The sequence below is a fragment of the Hakea prostrata genome, chromosome 11 (genome assembly GCF_041222555.1).
Source record: "Hakea prostrata isolate BN-2017 chromosome 11, UWA_Hpros_2, whole genome shotgun sequence".
NCBI classification, from domain to species: domain Eukaryota; kingdom Viridiplantae; phylum Streptophyta; class Magnoliopsida; order Proteales; family Proteaceae; genus Hakea; species Hakea prostrata.
Genome location: NC_142610.1, coordinates 4,011,982 through 4,030,302, shown reverse-complemented (window position 1 = coordinate 4,030,302; position 18,321 = coordinate 4,011,982). Strand labels below are relative to the sequence as shown.

General features: G+C 39.0%; 2 protein-coding genes across 10 annotated transcripts in view; both read right to left on the bottom strand.

Annotated features, from left to right (window-relative positions):
- Positions 1-10,382: 10,382 nt before the first annotated feature.
- LOC148999641 (protein ACCELERATED CELL DEATH 6-like) lies at positions 10,383-12,658 on the bottom strand. Its single transcript, XM_089140460.1, has 3 exons — positions 12,059-12,658; positions 11,440-11,969; positions 10,383-11,133 (listed from the first exon to the last, which is right to left on the bottom strand). The coding sequence occupies exons 1-3, from the start codon at positions 12,621-12,623 to the stop codon at positions 10,486-10,488; spliced, it is 1,743 nt and encodes a 580-aa protein (XP_088996586.1). The 5' UTR covers positions 12,624-12,658; the 3' UTR covers positions 10,383-10,485.
- Positions 12,659-13,918: 1,260 nt separating this feature from the next.
- Positions 13,919-18,321, bottom strand: part of EMB1270 (Pentatricopeptide repeat (PPR) superfamily protein) — a 28,563-nt gene continuing 24,160 nt past the window's right edge. For 4 of the 9 annotated variants that reach the window (XM_089139565.1, XM_089139564.1, XM_089139562.1 and 1 more), the window contains one exon: positions 13,919-15,061. The gene's annotated coding sequence lies outside the window, so the exon portion shown is untranslated. The remainder of the gene's footprint in view (positions 15,062-18,321) is intronic. The other 5 variants (XM_089139571.1, XM_089139572.1, XM_089139569.1 and 2 more) reach the window with 4 other exon arrangements.

Genomic DNA, 18,321 nt, shown 5'->3' with positions numbered 1-18,321 from the left:
TCTCCCTGGTGGATCGGTCCCGCTCTCTCACATCACGTTTGGTATGTCTCGGCGCTGTCCGGCCTGCCCTGCGTCATCTCTCGCGTTCGTCGATCCGATCTCCATTCGTCGCCCGCGTCCTTTCCGGTTCCTTCACCTGGTCCGTCCCTTTCGACTCATCACCCTTTGGTCATCCACTGTCGGGCTCTCCGTCCTCTCACGGTTGGTTCCGGTCTTGGCGCCCGTGGCCCGTCTGCCTCACCCTACCTTGGCCCCTTTCGTATCCGTGCTGATTTATTTCCCCTACCGGTTGGTTACCGGCCTGGCGCCCTCCCTCACTCCCGTCATTCGGTCTCTGCCCTTCCGTTCGGGTCGCACGCGCATCCTAGCCACTCCTAGCAATCCTTGTTGTCATCCAATACCCGGGTGTCGTGGCACCTTCGGGACTCCCTTTTTCCCTCCGTGCCCGGGTGTCATAGGACACTCCCCAATCCCGTTTCGTGGCATCCATTTCAAATTCATCATTTCTCATGCATCCAATACATCTTCATTGTTACATCATGTTTGTGATCATCTGCTGTAATCATTTTTACATGCAGAGTATTTCCGTCTCCGTCCTAACACATGTATCGTCTTACATAATTGAATCAGATTCTATTTTTGTAAGACACAATTCTGTTGATGGCCTATTTGTTTTGGAGATACCTCCTTACCTTGGTTGGTTGTGATGATTGAGTACCGTGGTCCGTTGTTAACCCTAAACACATCTTGTTGAGGTCGGAGATCGGATGTGTGGGTCTCGCTGTTGCTGTTGCCCTTTGGTCGTGGTCTTTGGTCGTGGCTCGACCGGGTCGACCTTCTCTTCGGCGTGTGTTTTGGGGTTTTCATCCGTTGGTTTTCCGTGTTCGGTCAATCGCTTGGGGATGCTTGCATATGAGGACACTTAATCGACCATAATCCATGGTCTTGGCCCCTTTGGCTTCGTTCGTGACAGCTTATGGCTGGTTTGGGTTGTTGCTTGACATGGTGGCATGTGCTGGGGACTTATGTTTGTTTGGAATCATTTGATAGACATGCTGCTCCTCCTCGTTTTATCATGCTGTGTTGGAGGTCGTCTTGCTGGCTTGGTGGGGGCTCATCTGTGGCTGGTCTGGTTGCTGGTGGCCCTTGGGTGTGGTTGCGGTTGCTCTCTCCTGTCTCACGCGGGGTGGTAGGGTGGTAGGTGGTGTGTTCTCCTTGTGTTGGTGGGGCGTCTGTCTGTGTTTTTGGTGGTTACCCTTCACTTCCTGGGTTGCTTTGGGGCTCTCCCCTTCGGGTGTTGCATATGGCTCGGCTCGGGTTATTTTGGAGTTTCCTGGATCATTACTTGGCTGCGGCTTTGGTCGTGGCTCAACCAGGGTCCCTTTTTTCGGCGGTTTAGTTCGACTTCGTGGGTTTTGGGCTTCGTCTTGGTGAGGTTTTCTTCACAATTCAATCGAGTCTAGTTTCGGGTCCTTCGGTTGTGCTGGGGGTCTTGTGTTCACTATCTCTTCACCGTGTGCTTTCCTTACCCGCATGCTTTGCGGGGTTCTCGCTGTCCTGGGCTCGGTCTTTGCTCGTTATCAATGGGGTCCCTCTCTTCTCCCCGCTGTCTTCGGGCCTTCCGTGGTCCGGTTGGTCGGGGTTGTGGGCTGGTTCTATTTAGCTCATCTACAACAAAGATCTTATGATTTTGAAGCCATCTTAAAGCAAGGTGAGTATTATTGCCTGTAAATTACAAAGTAGATTAAGAGGAAAAACCAGAAGGAAAGAGGAAGAAGAAGAAAAAGATTAGCAAAGAGGCTAGGAGACCTTACTCATTTTGCGGAAGCCTCCTTCAACCAAAGACTTTGTTTATAGAACACCAATTACTACCAGCAAGGAAATAAAAAATAAAAAAAGAGAAACTTAGCTCTATATAAACAAGGAAAGCAAGGATTCTTGCTAACTCAAGATCCTTTCTATTCTCCTCCTATTCCAATAATACTCATTCTAACACTCCCTCAAACTAGAATATGGAGATCAAACATGCCTCAGCTTGTTACAAATGTAGTCAATCCTAGCAACCCCTAAGGATTTTGTGAGTAACTCAGCTACTATTCCCGAACAAAGTGATAATCAACTTCAATATGTTTTATATGTTCATAAAACACTGGATAAGTAGCAGCTTGATTATCACACAATACTATCATACAAAAATCATCACCAAAGCCTAGCTCTTTCAACATGTGTTTGGTCCATATCAACTCCCAAGTGTTCCATGCCCTAGTTATATACTCAAACTTTATGCTTGACCTAGCCACAATAGATTGTCTCTTACTCTTCAAATATATAAGATTACCACCAATCAAAGTACATTAGCATGTGGTTGACCTCCTATCAACTAGTGATATAACCCAATCTGCATCAAAAAAACACTTCAACTCTTCTATGATCATCATCTCCGCATGGTAGTCCACAACCAGGAGCCTTTTCAAGGTACCTCAATATTCAGAGAACTGCATCCCAATGAGATGTCCTAGGGGTAGACAAAAATTGACTCACAACACTAACGGGAAAGGCAATATCAAGTGAGTCAATGAGATAACCCAATTTTCCAACTAGCCCTTCAATACCTTTTCTGGATCATCAAGAACGTCTCCATCTTCTGGCATAACCTTCGCATTAGGATCCATAAGAGTTATCTAGAGGCTTAGAGCCAAGCTACCCAATCTTTGTCAACAAATCAAGTACATACTTTCATTGTGACAAGAAAATCTCTCTGTTAGATTGAGCAACTTCTATACCCAAAAGATATTTCATGCTTCCCAAGTCCTTAGTTTGAAACTATTATTGTAAATATAATTTTTATCGATCCCAATAGAATCATCTCCAATAACAATAATGTCATCAACATAAATGATGAGAAACAGACCCTCAAACTAGAGCAATAGTAAAACACTAAATGGTCATTGGTACAACTAGTAAGTCCAAAACCTAACACCACCGATGAACCGATCAAACCATGCCCAAGGACTAATGAAGGATATCATTAGAAATCATAAAGGAGGTGAAAAGGTAGGAAAAGTATCCTTCACGTTATCACTATAAAGAATCTTAACCATAATGCCAAAATGAGTATGAATTTCCATAACAAAATTACAAAAACATTAAATAATTTAGAATGGTGTTTTATTAAATAAATCTAGGTGACTCTTAAAAAATCATCCACAAAAGTAGCAAAACCCCTAAACCCAAAATTAAAAACTATAGGACACAAACCCAAACATTAGAATGAACTAAGGCAAATGGAGATCGGTTGACAACCCGAGATGGATAGCTCAAGCGTCACAAACTGACATGACTCACACTATAACTCGGAAATATGTTGAAAACGGCTATCTAATATTTTTTATTTTTTCAAAGAAGAATGACCTAGTCTATAATGAATCTAATGTGGTAGAGAGATGCTCAAACATACCACAAATAGTGTCAAAAAATACAAGCCCCTAGACACACAACCCTTACCAAGCGTCTCTTCTTCATCATAAGATCATGAAATGGACAAAAGCCAAGAAAAAAGGCAATAGAACAATTATACTCTAGTGGTAAGTTTATGAACCGACAATAAATTAAATGGAAATTCTTGTAAGACTAAAAATAAGGTTAGGGAGGGGGTAAGAGGAATAATTCCAGTGCCTTTAACTATGAGGCAAGAACTCTTCGTAAGGGGTGACCACATAAGTAGATGAATTGAAAGAATAAAAGATACCTGGGGTGCCAATCACGTGATCAGTGGCACCAGATTCAATGATCTAGGACCTAGAATGAGACAAGAGGCAAGTCATTGTATTATCTGTCTGCACAAATGTAGTTGCAGATGATTGGGATTGGGCTACCTGAAACTAGGTAAAGAGAATAAAATCTTTTGCAGATATCTTCATCATTTAATCTTCAAGCTGTTGGGGTATAGACATGATCTCTTTAGCAGTAGCAATATTTGCCACCTGAGGGGGTTTGCTATGCAATTTCCAACAAAATCTCTGAATGTGACTTGACTAAGTGGCAAGTCCTCACTGGTGCATTTTTAGAGGTGTTTCCCCCCCCCCCCTTTCTAATAGTAGCCCTATGACCACGAGTATATCTAGAATTGGATCCCCAATTATCAATGAATGAGGCAAGTGCAAATTAGATGTAGGATCATGAGAGTTCTCTTTAGAAACTTGGAGAACCCTAGAGAAGGTGTCGATTAAGGTGGGCACTTTGTCACCACCTAGGATTTGAGATTTTTTTGAATTAAAATCCTTCCCAAGTTCCCCTAAAAAACTCATCACAACAAGTTGCTCACGTTTCTGCCGCACCACTCTAATACCATGTAAGTTAGAGAGTAGATTAAGAGGAAAAACCATAATGGTGACATAAAGAAGAAGAAGATTAGAGAAGAGGCTAGGAGGCCTTACTCATCGTGTAACCCTCCTTCAACCAAAGACTTTACCTATAGAACACTCCAATGGTCTCAACAAAAAAAACAACTAAGCTCTACATAAACAAGGAAAACAAGGATTCTCGCTAACTCAAGATCCTTTCTATTTTTCACTTATTTCCAAAAGTACTCATTCCCAAACTTCATTTTTTTTTTCAAAAATTATGTGCTAACTGATGGAGGTAGTGGAGATCATTGATTTACTCTCGTGTTCTCGTGGTGTAACTTATTCAAGTAAGCTGATGTTGAGACGAGAAATTGTGAACAAATAAACATGTTTGATGTATTATATGACTTTAGATCTTTATGTCTTCATTTAAATCAAGTAATGGTTGTATAATCATAGTTTATAAGTCAGCATATTGGTTTCAAAGTTAGGGTCAAGTTGGAACTCATATATACACTTGTTTGTCACAAATCTAAGGCCCCAATTGTATTTAGAAGGTCTAAAATAGGCTAAATAGCATAGCCCAAATTGAGCCCTAATGCCTACTGGAACATTAAAAACACAACATGCTGAATTTTATATCTAAAATGATTTTTTGCTAGTTTCAACCTAGAATTTTAAATAGGTAAAAGTTAGATTTTAACATCCGAAATTATTCTTACCTTGAGTGATGCATTCTATAAGTTGTTATGTATTAGTCGAAGTATAAATCCTCAAGGAAGCAAAGAGAATGTAGTCATGGTTGTTGGTCGAGGCCATGGTACCTATACATCACGTGGAAAGAGGTGTTGGCTAATGAAGAGGAAGAGAAGGAGATCACACTCCACCAAATTTGTCATAAGGAAATTAATTGTGTTCTTACAATGGCAAACAAACTCACACTAAAGAAAATTGTTGAGACAAGCATGGTCTTCCTGAGTGGACAAAGAATATGTTAGCATGACAATATCTACTAGTGAAACTCCTACTGATCATTCTATTGGGTCCTCTTTTGTGGCATCCACAAGTTACTCCTCTCCTAGTGTAGACCTCAAACAAATCCTAAAGCACCAAAAACAATTGGAGTAAAGCTAAAGTACATCCACTCCCAATCTCACTCAAACAAGTATATACACTGAGTCTTATGCTTCGGGTTCTTGGATTGTGGACTCTTGGGCCTCCGGGCATATTGCTGATACCTCTTCCCTATTTTCAGAATTTTCTAAGTCTCCTAACTGTACCCCTCTTGTTATGGCCAACGTGGAGAAGTTGTCTGCAATTGGTAATGGATTCCTTTGTTTTATATATTCTAAAATTTCCAATTAATCTTATTTTTGTGAGTCATATTGCCAAAGTTTTACATTGTTTTGCAGTGTTCTTCCCATCCTTTATTGAATTTCAGGATCTTCGAAGTATAAGGAGGATTGGTAAAGGAATTGAAAAAGATAGAGTATACTCTACCAAACGTTAATTCTTCTGCTATGAAGGCGTATAGTGTGTCTCCGTTGGATTGGCATTATTGCTATTGTTTGGAACACCCTTCTCCTAGTAGGCTTAGATTGGTAGTAACTGATTGCAAAAAAGTTACTCCAATAAATTGTGAGGCATGTGAATTAGGAAAACATCGTAAGAACAAGTTTTCCTGTCATGACTAAATCTAGAAGTATAAGTCTGTTTTCTTTAATTCATTCCAATATTTTGGGGCCTTGTCACATTCCCCAATCATTTTAGTTTTCAGTATTTTATTATTTTTGTAAATAACTTTTCCACATTTACCTATTTATTTCTAATAAAGGATCAAAACAAAAGTTCTAAAATAATTACAAACTTTTTGGCTGAAGTTTCTAATTAACTCAATACCTTTGTCAAAATTTTTCATATTGATAATGCCTTAAAAAGTATATGCAAAATACAATTTCCGACTCATGTTCTACACTTCTACTAAAGGAATTCTTCATCAATCCAATTGTTTCATAAACACCACAACAAAATGGTGTAGTCAACAGAAACATAGGCATTTGTTAGAAGTAGCAAGGACTCTATGCTCCATATGAGTGATCCCAGACAGTATTGGTGCGATGTTGTACTTATAGCATGTACTTTGATAAAACGAATGCCATCTTCAGTTTTGCAAATTAAGATACCGTTTCGAGTTCTCTATCCTTCATTGTGTATGTTATGCACATGTTTTGCCTCAACCCAAAGATAAGTTTTCTGCCAAGGCTCACAAGTGTATTTTTCTAAGTTATTCTTAGTTTCAAAATGGTTACAAAATTTTTTGTCCTGTAAATAAGTGTTGATTTGTCACAATTAAGTTACTTTCTTTGAAGATACTCCATATTATGATCCTAACTAGTTGTCTGAAGATGACACGTTTAACCCCCCCCCCCCCAACCTGTAGTTGGGTCATTTTCAGTTATGACTGCTCAAACTGTTGGGGTGCCTAAGGAAACACCAGAATGTTCTGAGCTTCCCTCTGAAGACCTAGACAACCCTCTTATATTTTTAGATCCGAATGAGGTGCAAGTCCAATTTTCACCATTGCAAGTCTATTATTGACAAAAGAAACAAAAACAGTCAAATGGTATAACCATTGATATCACTTCTTCTATAGATCTTACTCCAATGTCAAATAATCCTAAGGATCTTCCCATTGCTTTGACGAAAGGTACAGGTTCATGTTCTTAACGGTCAAATGTTTTGTATTTTATTTCTCATTATGTTACTACCTCTCACTTGCCAACTCATTACCATAGCTTTACCTCGTCCTTGTCTTCTATTACTATTCCATCTACATACTTTGAGGCTCTCTTTGATCCAGGGTGGAAAGTTGCAATGGAATCTAAAATTGAGGCTTCACATTCTAGGAATACATGGGGCTCTTGTGAATCAGCCTTCAGGTAAAGACCTAGTTCAATGTCGTAGAATATTTGTGATTAAATATAATTTTGATGGTTCTGTGGAGTACTTTAATGCGTGGTTCATTACAAAGGGGTATAACCAGACTTGTGATGTAGATTTTTTTTTAAAACTTTCTCTCCAATAGCCCATTTGAATTCAGTGCATACTTTATTATCCTTGGTGGCTAACTTGGGATGGCCTCTCCATCAATTAGATGTCAAAAAAGCCTTTTTATATGGAGATTTGGTTGAACAAGTGTGTATAAAGCAACTTCCTATGTTTGTTGCTTAAGAGGGGAATTCTATTAAAGTATGTTGACTTCATAAGTCAATCTAGGAATAAAATAGTCCCCAAAAGCATGGTTTGAAAAGATCAGATGCCTTATTATCTAAAGTGGGGTTTTCCAAGTGTTATTCAAATCACTATATCTTTGTACATGAGATAGAGTCTGGAATTATGTTACCAATTGTGTATGTAGATGATATAATTCTTTCTGAAAGTGATTACTACAAGTATTAAGGAAGTGAAGACATTTCTTTGTACTCAGGTTTTAGATAAAGGACTAGGGGCATTTGCAATCTTTTCTTGGAATTGAAATTCTAGGAAGCAGCCAAGTTATTAGTCTTTCCCAACAAAATTATGTCATGGACTTGTTAACTGAAACCAGTATGCTTGAGTGTAAACCAATGGATAGTCACATGGATCCTCATCTCAAACTCACTAAGGATGACGGTGAGGATTTCTCTAATCCTCAGAGATAAAGGCAGTTGGTAGATAAACTTATGTACCTCACTATGACTTGCCTAGACTTATCATAGCTCTAGGGGTTGTCAGCCAATTTATGCACTCACCTAAAAAGCTGCACTAGGATGCAATGATCTTGGATCTTATAGTACTTGAAGAAGGCTCCAAGAAAAGGACTAGCGTACAAAAGAAATGAACGCTGAAATCATGTGCTTACTTAGATGCGGATTGGCAGGATCGCAAGACGATCAAAGATCCACCACTGGTTACTATACATTTCTTGGAGGGAATTTGGTCACTTGGAAGAGAAAGAAGCAGATTACAACAGCTCGGTTTAGTGTTGAGGCAAAGTATCAGGGCCTAAGCAAGTCTAAATCATTATTTTTCAACATTGACCATTGCCCAATAGGACTAGAACCTGTTTAGAATTTTCAACTTGTTGGAAAATGCCATGTCAGCATTGCCCACATCAGCCTCCATTATTTTTTATGACAACAAACATGAATTACTAATGTCTTATTAAGTTGTGATTGTCTAGTTCAATATGAGAGTAAGTGGACCAAATCCAACTCAATGCCAAATGCCTAAGCCCAAGTCAAGACCAAGACCAAAACCAAGCCAAGATGGACATGAAGTCTAGTCAAGATGAGCATGATGAATGGAGTAAAAGAAGACTCAAGAACATCAATGATCATCAACTCAAGCTCAAGTAAGAAGACTTAGCAAATTAGGACTTAAGTCACTTCATATACATTCATATGTAATTGTACTCAATTATACACATATCATGTCATTAAACTTACCTAGGACATGTTACGAGAGTGTATGAGGTTTAGGGTTGGTTAGAAATACCAAAAACCTAATCAAGTCCCCGTATGCACCTAAATGTGCACTCTGTGCTTCAAATGGACGTCCATCTGATCCAACGGTCATCTGTCTAGTCACAAAAGCTCATACGGGATTTTCACCTGATTAGATGGAAATCCGTCTGGTCAAACGAACGTCCATCTGGCTTAAAATTCTACAATGGCTATATTTTAAACGGCTATATTTTCAAACGGACGTCCATCTGAGTCAAACATTCGTCCGTCTAGACTGAAATTTGGACTAAAATCTATCCATTTTCTATCCGTTGGTAATTAGACTAAGGCACTCAAAGGCCATCTATATAATCCCAATTTACCTCATTTGAGACCTAGAACCTTGCCAATTGATCAACTACTCTCCAAACACTCTTGAGCTCTCAAATTACAAGAAAACATTTGTTTTGCCTCTCACCCTTACTCCATCCTTGAAGAACATACCAAGGGGTTTAAGCAAGCTCATTGGAGCAAAGCTTGAAGTGATTGAAGGCTTTTTATTAGAAGGTTATTGGTGGTGCAAATCATATCATTTGGACATACAAACTCTCATTGCATCACACTCACACATGGGGTAAAGTGTTACACCCCTTATTAGGTAATCTCTAACCACCTATTGTACTATGTTTCTTCAATTCTAGTCTAAGTATATTAGAATTGATTTTGGGTACTCTTGCTCGTGAACAAAGATTGTTTTGGTGCTCTTGCACATGAACCAAGATTGAGATGGTGCTCTTGCCCTAGAATAAACAAAGATTGTAAAATGTGCTATTGCCCCCATTACAAAGATTGTAAAGGGTTTGATCTCTACTCATTGTATTGAAAGATAATCACTAATGGAAAACTCTCTTGAGGCCAAGAGAGGAGTAAACGTTGACTTGCAAGGTCGAACTATAAAATACTTGTATTGTGGTTGATTGTTATTTTTTAATTTCATTGAAATTTACAATTTGTCTTGTAGTTGCAATTAAACTGAAAAATTGGGACAATCCACTAGTTGCAACCTAATCACCCCTTAGGTTGCACAAACACAACTCTTCGAAAAAAATTGTTGTTGGTTCCATATTGTTTGAAGATTCTCTCTTGTTATTTTGGGTGTTTTGGTATACTATGAACATTTTGGTGTTTTTGTTTGTAAGTATGGGTTTCACCTATTTTTATATTTACAAACTTTCAAAAAGTTGAAAGGGATAGAAGGCGACTAGAATTATATCTCTTCTTCTTCATAATGAAAATTTTCCATTATTCGATCATGGACGTATAATTAGTCTCCAAGTAAACCACATAGATCTTGTCTTATCTGTGTTTCTTCTGAATTGTTTTGGTAATTAACAGAAACTCACGGGAGTTACTGATGTTTTTCATAATCCTAGACGGACTTATTTATATATTTGAACTAAAGAAATACCACCCAATATATATACAATTAGTAGCCTTATGAAAAATAGACAAAGGAATAGAAGTAACGACAATGAATTCACCTTCTGCACACACAAAAAACTCACACAAAGCTTTATTGATTTTTGAAAGCATATGCTTGAAGCCATTTATGACACAACAAAAGCACCCTGTGCACGAGGCTTCAGCATATATTCTCAATAGTAAAGGCCACAAATAATTGCAGCAAATTTGGAAATCCATACCCTTTCCCTAAGATTATGTGGGATTGACTGGAAAACAAGTATAGCCGTAGGAACCACCAAAGGGTAAAAAAATGTGAAAAACCCAGTAACTGCAAAAATATATGGACACCAAACTGCAATTCCAAATCCACGAGTGATGAGATTCTTGAAATTACCACCTGGCAACACTGCGGCCACACCTTGCATGAAAGCCATCCCAGTTGAAAGAAATGACAAGATGGTCAAGACCCTGGCAGCCACCACGAAGTGGACAAATTTCTTGTTACTAAAGTAGGTGGAAAAGAGAATGAGAAACATAGCTGTTAAGGAGAACCCCATTGCTATGGTATCAGCTATCATAAAATCATCAAAGAATAGGTCTCCTTCAAGAGTAGCCATTCCTGGAACTGATCTGTTATCACCACCACTGCTGAATCCACCAGGTACTTGTAAAGCAGCTGCAAAGGTAACAGTGGCAATAAGCGTTGCAACTAGCCCTAGAGTATTTGCATTTTTCTCGTGCTGTTTAATGGTTGCTGGGTTAACCTCTTCTTTATCAAGCTTCGTTACCCATTGTCGCCAACTTTGTGGTCCTATAAATTTCACCCACAAGTACGACAACTGCAACCAAAAGATTGAAATTACCAACAATCAATCACATTTATTACTATGAAAAATGAGGTTTGATTTTCACCATCAATGGAGAATAGGGTTCTCTCACTTCCTTTAGGCTCATATATCACAAAAATACAGTGAAACTCTTTTTAAAAATGGATCAAATATTTGTTTCACGTAGATGTAATTTCCAGCTAGACTGCATGCATGGGTATCAGTGTTGAGATCAATCAGATTACAGCAACACCACCCGCTGTAAAAACTAACAAGAATTTAAAGAGACGCTGGCTTTTCGATTGAAAACATACGTACCGTTGAAAAAACTGAGTTTCGAGGTTGCTTTTGTTGAATTTCAAAAGCTGTTTCCTTTTCGTTGTTAATTGCTGCATGATCCACCCTTGCATCAAATGCAAAATAAAAAAATATCCTGGAACAGGAGAGTTCTGCAGATACATGGAAAGGTGTATTTCCATGAACGTCTGGCTGGTTCAACAATCTTTTAAGACCCAACGTCTCCACAGTATACATCACCGTTCTCAACTTTCCACTTTTCGCTGCAAAATGAAGAACGGTCTCTTCATCCTTGCTTTCCTGTTCTATACAATCTGGGCAATGTTTAATCAGCTGGCTAACAACTTTGAGATGGGATCTCTTTACTGCAATGTGAAGTGGAGAGTGACCTTGGTTGTCCAAATGAAATGCACTATCTGGGTAGTTCTCTATCAATTTCTTTATAATAGGTTCATGCCCAAATTTCGCTGCATGGTGGAGAGGAGTTTTTCCATTTTCATCTGCCTCATTGATGAGTTGTATTTTCTTTTTTGAAATTTCTTCCACAATATCTGAAACAGAGAATTGGTCATCAAACCCCTGATTCAAGACTTAAATATCTGAAAATTTTGGTAGAGAGAAGGATCGAAAGAAAGTTTACCAAAATGATGGTTGGCTGCAGCTTCATGCAAGGCTTTTTCACCCTTGGAGCCATCATATGTTGATGCCTTCTCTAAGATCAACTTGACCATAGCTAGCTCTCCAGATTTAGCGGCTAAGTATAGCAGAGATTTGTCAGCATCATTGTCGTAAGTTGGCCAACTGCAATCAGCCTCCATCAACGACTTCGCCACTTTAATATTTTGGCTTCGAACGGCCTCATGCAAAGGCGTGAAATTATCATTGTTTCTCATTCTCAGATTCCCAGCTGCACATTCAACATCTGGGCTTATTTTTGAGATGAGAAATCTAGCTAGATCTTCATTTCCATTCCTCGCCACCAAGTGCAATGGAGTGTCTCCATGGTCGTTTGGCAGAGTGACGAGCGACGGATACTGGTTGCAGAGCTCCCTCGCAAAATTCTCCCGTCTATGGTACAGAGCAATATGCAGTGCCGAGTTCGACATTGACTGTGTTGCTTGCTGATCAACAATGGGGGGGCCGTGGACTAGTTTTAACTGGGTAATAGCACCTTTCCTAGCAGCCCAGTAGAGCTCAGGATCCATGGTTTTCTCAGAATCACCTCTCTCACTAATGTCAAATTCACAAATATTCACAGATTGTAGATTGATCAGATGCAGTACTAAGACATTTATAAGGAATTTCCAAGAACTGTGTTCCTGAAGATGATCGTAAATGGCAACCTGGAATTCCAGAGTCAGCAATGTATCATCATCATCAGTGGTGGCCCTCACTAAAGGAAATCTTGTGCTTTGCTCTCTCGTCTATATTACACCCGAAAACCGTTTGATAGACTCATCTTCTCATAAATACCCATCAAACGATTTGCAGTTAACCAAGTAATTCATCAACTGATTGTCCCTATTTTCTCTCTTTTTTTTTTTTTTTTTTTTTTTTTTTTTGGGTTAGAACTGATTGTCCCTAGTTACTCTTCCATACTACATCATCATAGCATCTGCTTTTGCAATCTTTATATTGTTCTTGCCTTAAGCCATGAATAGAATAAAAAAAAAAGATAAGGGCCCTTTGCTTTCTATTTTGGCTCAAGAATTTCGCTTTGAATATTGTTTTATTAAGTGGGCAAGAATGTACCAGAAAAAAGAGGGCAAGAAACATGCGATTCCCGCTCAATTTTATGTCTTAGACCTATCTGACAGAGGCACTCAGAAGACAAGAAACACGTATTTCTCATCTGGATTTAGATTTCCTCATACTTGACACAGGTATTCTGGGCCCACCTATTGTCAGGTGGGTTATGAGACAAAATTTCGGGTGCAGGGTGCACCCTAGTGGAGAGGATCCGGACTCTTTTCGTCTTTCAAGTATTTTTATCACTTAGGTTTTGACTAATCCGGTTGACCCGAGAAATTAAACGATATCAATTCTCTCTTTTGATGCCAAAATGAGCTGTTGTATTGGGGCTGCATGAAGTTTCATGACATTATTATTTGTTCTTCACTTCCATAGGATATGAATGACACTAAACAGGGTGGAAAGAATAGATTAAGAATTTCTCTTCACTCTTTTCCTCATCAAGATACATAAAAGCAAACGGGTAAGAAAGGGAATGGTGTGAGGCAGTATAAACCATTAGATCGGATAGGCAAGACATGGGAATTGGGATTGGAATAACTCTATGCTAATGCGCTGTTCGTCACACTACACATTCAGGAAAGGAACCCACTTGAGACAGAATATAACCAAAACATGTTTCATTTAAGTAGGTCTTAATGAGCATTGATAAGATATGATATATCATGCCTTTGACACAGCAAATCAAATGGTGTTATGTATATTTAATATTAAAAAAGAATTATAGACATGGTAGGAAATTGATTAATTGCTTTAAACAGTCATGTATGTCATGGATTGGAAGCTAATTCGAGTGAGGTGATACCACATATACTATCCTCTTGCAATCAATCTCTCGCTGGCTTTGCTAGTTTATGATCGACCTGCATCTACTCTCAGGTACAGGAGAGCTCCTAATTCTCCATCAAACAAATTGCAACCATAACATAGGTTTAATAGTTATCATTCAAGAAAATCAATTCAATTCTCTCATAGGGTTAAACAATCACAGAGATCAATTCAGAATGAGAATCAGAAAATGGTACAAATGACAGTGCAATGGCAGCTAGAACTTGTAAGACGCCACAAAGTTTTTAAAAATCACCTTAAGAATAAAACAATAAACGGTTTGCAAATAATTAATTTTCTCCTGATATTTTCAGCTTCTCAGTCATACATCTAAAATATAGGGTTACAACTTGTGTATTTGTTCATTCAATACCTAAGATTACTGATAAACATATGACTAACAGGCCTCACAGTGTCATTTTCTTGTGGTTGAAGGTGAGTGTGATGGAAAAAGAGTGACCAATCACCTGTAATGATTTCGTATCGCCTTAGACACCATGGAGATATCACCCTAGCTAGGCCTTGTGACAGAACCCTTATCATGTATCGGTCTACAACTCTTCACAATTTACAGGTTGATTCATGTTCATTTTATACTTCTTTCATGAATATACTTATATCATATCCTTAAAAAAAATCCATTGTATGTCAGTTTCTCATATTATGTCAGTAGCAGCATCATTATATCATCTGGCTTCTATGTTGCACATGAACATAGTTAGTTATACAAGACTATCATCTGTCAATTGCAGAACACATGGGCGCTTTGTTGCCTTACTGCCCCTCTAACATCTTGGGTCACCTTGACAAACATGCATCTAAAATTTTGTAATATTCAAGGACAAATGTGTATCTGATATTCAACTGCCTTGGGAAATATAGATGCCATTGAACTGCTCGACGCTGAACAAAGATCCAAAACAGTTGCTGAGTTTTCCATTGGTGACATGGCTCAATGAAATATAAAAAGAAGACAGATATTGAGTTACCAACAGCAATTGTGAAGTAAGTGCAGAGCAGGTCCCGTGCCAAGGTTGACAAAGCTCCTACAGAGCTACATCATCTGGAAATGAAGGAAACATCAAAATCATCAACCACAATAGGCAGAGATATTCTGACAAAAAATCAGCATGCAAAACTAAGAAGTACCATGCAGAAATGAAGCATAACTACTAAGTGATGATGCTCCCACAAGAAAACAACCAGGTTCTACACATTGAATCAGAATAAAACAGTCATCAAAACCCAAATTACATTGTCAATAGAGTAGATCAGAACCCATAAACTAAGCTCATGGAGAGATTCCCAAGTACTTAGCGGAAACAGAAAAGCCTCAACAATTTAATATTTTATCAATCAAATAATATTTTGGACAGCCATTTGTGTATACAAAGAACCCTCCTCTGAGTCAAAACAGGGACCACCCATTTTTCAACAAAACCTTACTAAATTAATTCCAAACCCTAAAGCAGAGACATTAACAAAATGAAAAAGAAACACCAAGATCTCCCCACCACCTGAAGAAACAGCAACCCTAAAAAGAAAGAAATAGGGTATCAAGTTGCAGACACCTGCCCCATCCCCTCCAGTAAAGGATGAACCCCTCCAGTAACCCCTGTCCCCTCCGGTAACCCATCTCTAACTCCCATGGCCTCCCATACTTCCTCCGGTAATCCCTCTTCTGATGACCCCACACCCTGCCCCCCTTCTCACCATACTATTCCATCCTCTTCCTCGAGCCAACCTTCCTCCATCTCCCCTGATAAACCTTGGAATTCCCTTTCCACCCACCAGCCCTCTAATAATTCTGATCTTGACCTTACCTACATCCCTCCTATCTCCGATGGCCCCAACCCTTCAGCTCACTGCCTCTCTGACTTCACTGCTTATGGTATTCGCCGATGGAATTCTACAATCCTTGGCCCTTCCCCCCCCCCCCTAAGACTCATAAAATCGTCTCTCACCAAACAATGGAAAGCTCAAGGTATCTTGGATACTCACCTTATTGATGCAGGTATCTTCTTGTTCAAGTTTGACTCCCCTGACTGTTGTTCCTATGCTCTCGAAGGGTCTCCCTGGTTTGTGGGAAATCTCCATTATTTCTCAAACCCTGGACCCCCTCACTTCCTCTTTGCAAAGTCAACTTCAGCTTCCTTCCCTTGTGGATCAATTTGCCAGGTCTCCCGCTCAAATTCTAGAACTTAGACTACCTTAGCCGCACTGGCTCTGCTCTTGGAAAACCTATCCGAACTGATGCAAGAACCCTTAACATGTCTTGGCTCTACTATGCGAGAATTTGTGTGGACTTCTCTGCCTCCAAGGACCTTCTGTCTCTCATCACCATCACCGATGATTTGGTCTCAAGTATAACCAAGTCATAGTCTATGACTGGATCCCTTCTCACTGTGCGCTTTGCTCTTCATTCGGCCATGACTTGAAAGGTTGTTCGTTTGCGTCCCTCCAACAAGTTGTTCCTGATGGTTCCCATTCTTCTTGACATGCTGAAGATAGTCTTCCTACGGTTAATCCTTCTAGTTTGAATCCTGTTGAATTAATGCTCCTTGATGAATTCAGAAGTTCTGCAGAAGCTCACAGTTGGAGTAAAGCCAAAGTACATCCACTCCCAATCTCACTCAAACAAGTATATCTATCGACTCTTATGCTCCGGGTTTCTGGATTCTAGACTCTTGGGCCTCCGGGCATATTACGGATACCTCTTCCCTATTTTCAGAATTTTCTAAGTCTCCTAACCCTAGCCCTCTTGTTATGGCCAAAGCGGAGAAGTCGTCTGCAGTTGGCAAAGCATTCCTTTGTCTTATATATTCTAAAATTTCCCATTAATTTGTGAGGCATATTGCCAAAGTTTTACATTGTTTTGTAATGTTCTACCCATCCTTTTTTGAATTTCAGCATCTTCAGAGTAAAAGGAGGATTGGTAGAGGAATTGAAAAAGATAGAGTGTACTCTACCGAACGTTAATTCTTCTGCTGTGAAGGCATACAATGTATCTCTGTTGGATTGGCATTATTGGTGATGTTTGGAACACCCTTCTCCTAGTAGGCTTAGGTTGGTAGTACCTAATTGTAAAAATGTTACTCCAATAAATTGTGAGACATGTGAGTTAGGAAAACATTGTAGGACAAGTTTTCCTGCCATGACTAAATCTAGAAGTATAAGTTTGTTTTCTTTAGTTCATTCAAATATTTGGGGGCCTTGACACATTCCCAATCAATTTAGTTTTCAGCATTTTATTATTTTTGTGGACAACTTTTCCACATTTACCTATTTATTTCTAATAAAGGATTGGAACAAAACTTCTACAATAATTATAAATTTTTTGGCTGAAGTTTCTACTCAATTCAGTACATTTGTCAAGATTTTTCATATTGATAATGCCTTAAGAGTATATGCAAAATAAGATTTCCAACTTATGTTCTACACTTCTACTAAAGTAATTCATCATCAATCCAGTTGTTCATAGACACCACAACAAAATGGTGTGGTCAATGGAAACATAGGCATTTGTTAGAAGTAGCAAGGTCTTTATGCTCCATATGAGTGATCCTCGACAGTATTGGTGCAATGTTATACGTACAGCATGTACTTTGATAAATCGAATGCCATCTTAATTTTTGCAAAATGAGATACCGTTTCATGTTCTCTATCCATAGTAACCCGTATTTTCCATCTCAACCAAAGTCTTTCATTGTGTATGTTATGCACATGTTTTGCCTCAACCAAAAGATAGTTTTCGGCCAAGGCTCATAAGTGTATTTTTCTAAGTTATTCTCAGTTTCAAAACGGATACAAATTTTTTTATCCTATAATAAAGCATCAATTTGTCACATTTAACGTTACTTTCTTTGAAGATACTCCATATTATGATACTAACTAGTTGTCTGAAGATGACAAGTTTGACCCCCCCCCCCCAACTGTAGTTGGGCCATTTTCAATTGAGACTGCTCGAACTGTTGGAGCGCCCAAGGAAACAACGGAATGTTTTGAGCATCCCTCTGGAGACCTAGACAACCCTCCTATATTTCCAAGTCTGAACGAGGTGCAAGTCTAATTTCCCCCATTGCAAGTCTATCATCGACAAAATAAACAAAAACAGTCAGATGGTACAACCACCGATATCACTTCTTCTACAGATCCTACTCCAATGTCAGATAATCCTAAGGATCTTCCCATTGCTTTGAGGAAAGGTACACGTTCTGGTTCTTAACGGTCAAATGTTGTGTATCCCATTATGTTACTATGTCTCACTTGTCAACTCATTACCGTAGCCTTACCACGTCTCACTTGTCAACTCATTACCGTAGC

Excerpts from the sequence above, each read along its gene's own strand:
- LOC148999641 (XM_089140460.1), bottom strand. The coding sequence starts at position 12,623 with ATGGATCCTGAGCTCTACTGGGCTGCTAGGAAAGGTGCTATTACCCAG. Across the intron at positions 11,970-12,058 it reads TGCAGCCAACCATCATTTTG|ATATTGTGGAAGAAATTTCA; the intron begins GTAAACTTTCTT and ends TCTCTGTTTCAG. Across the intron at positions 11,134-11,439 it reads GAAACTCAGTTTTTTCAACG|TTGTCGTACTTGTGGGTGAA; the intron begins GTACGTATGTTT and ends TTTTGGTTGCAG.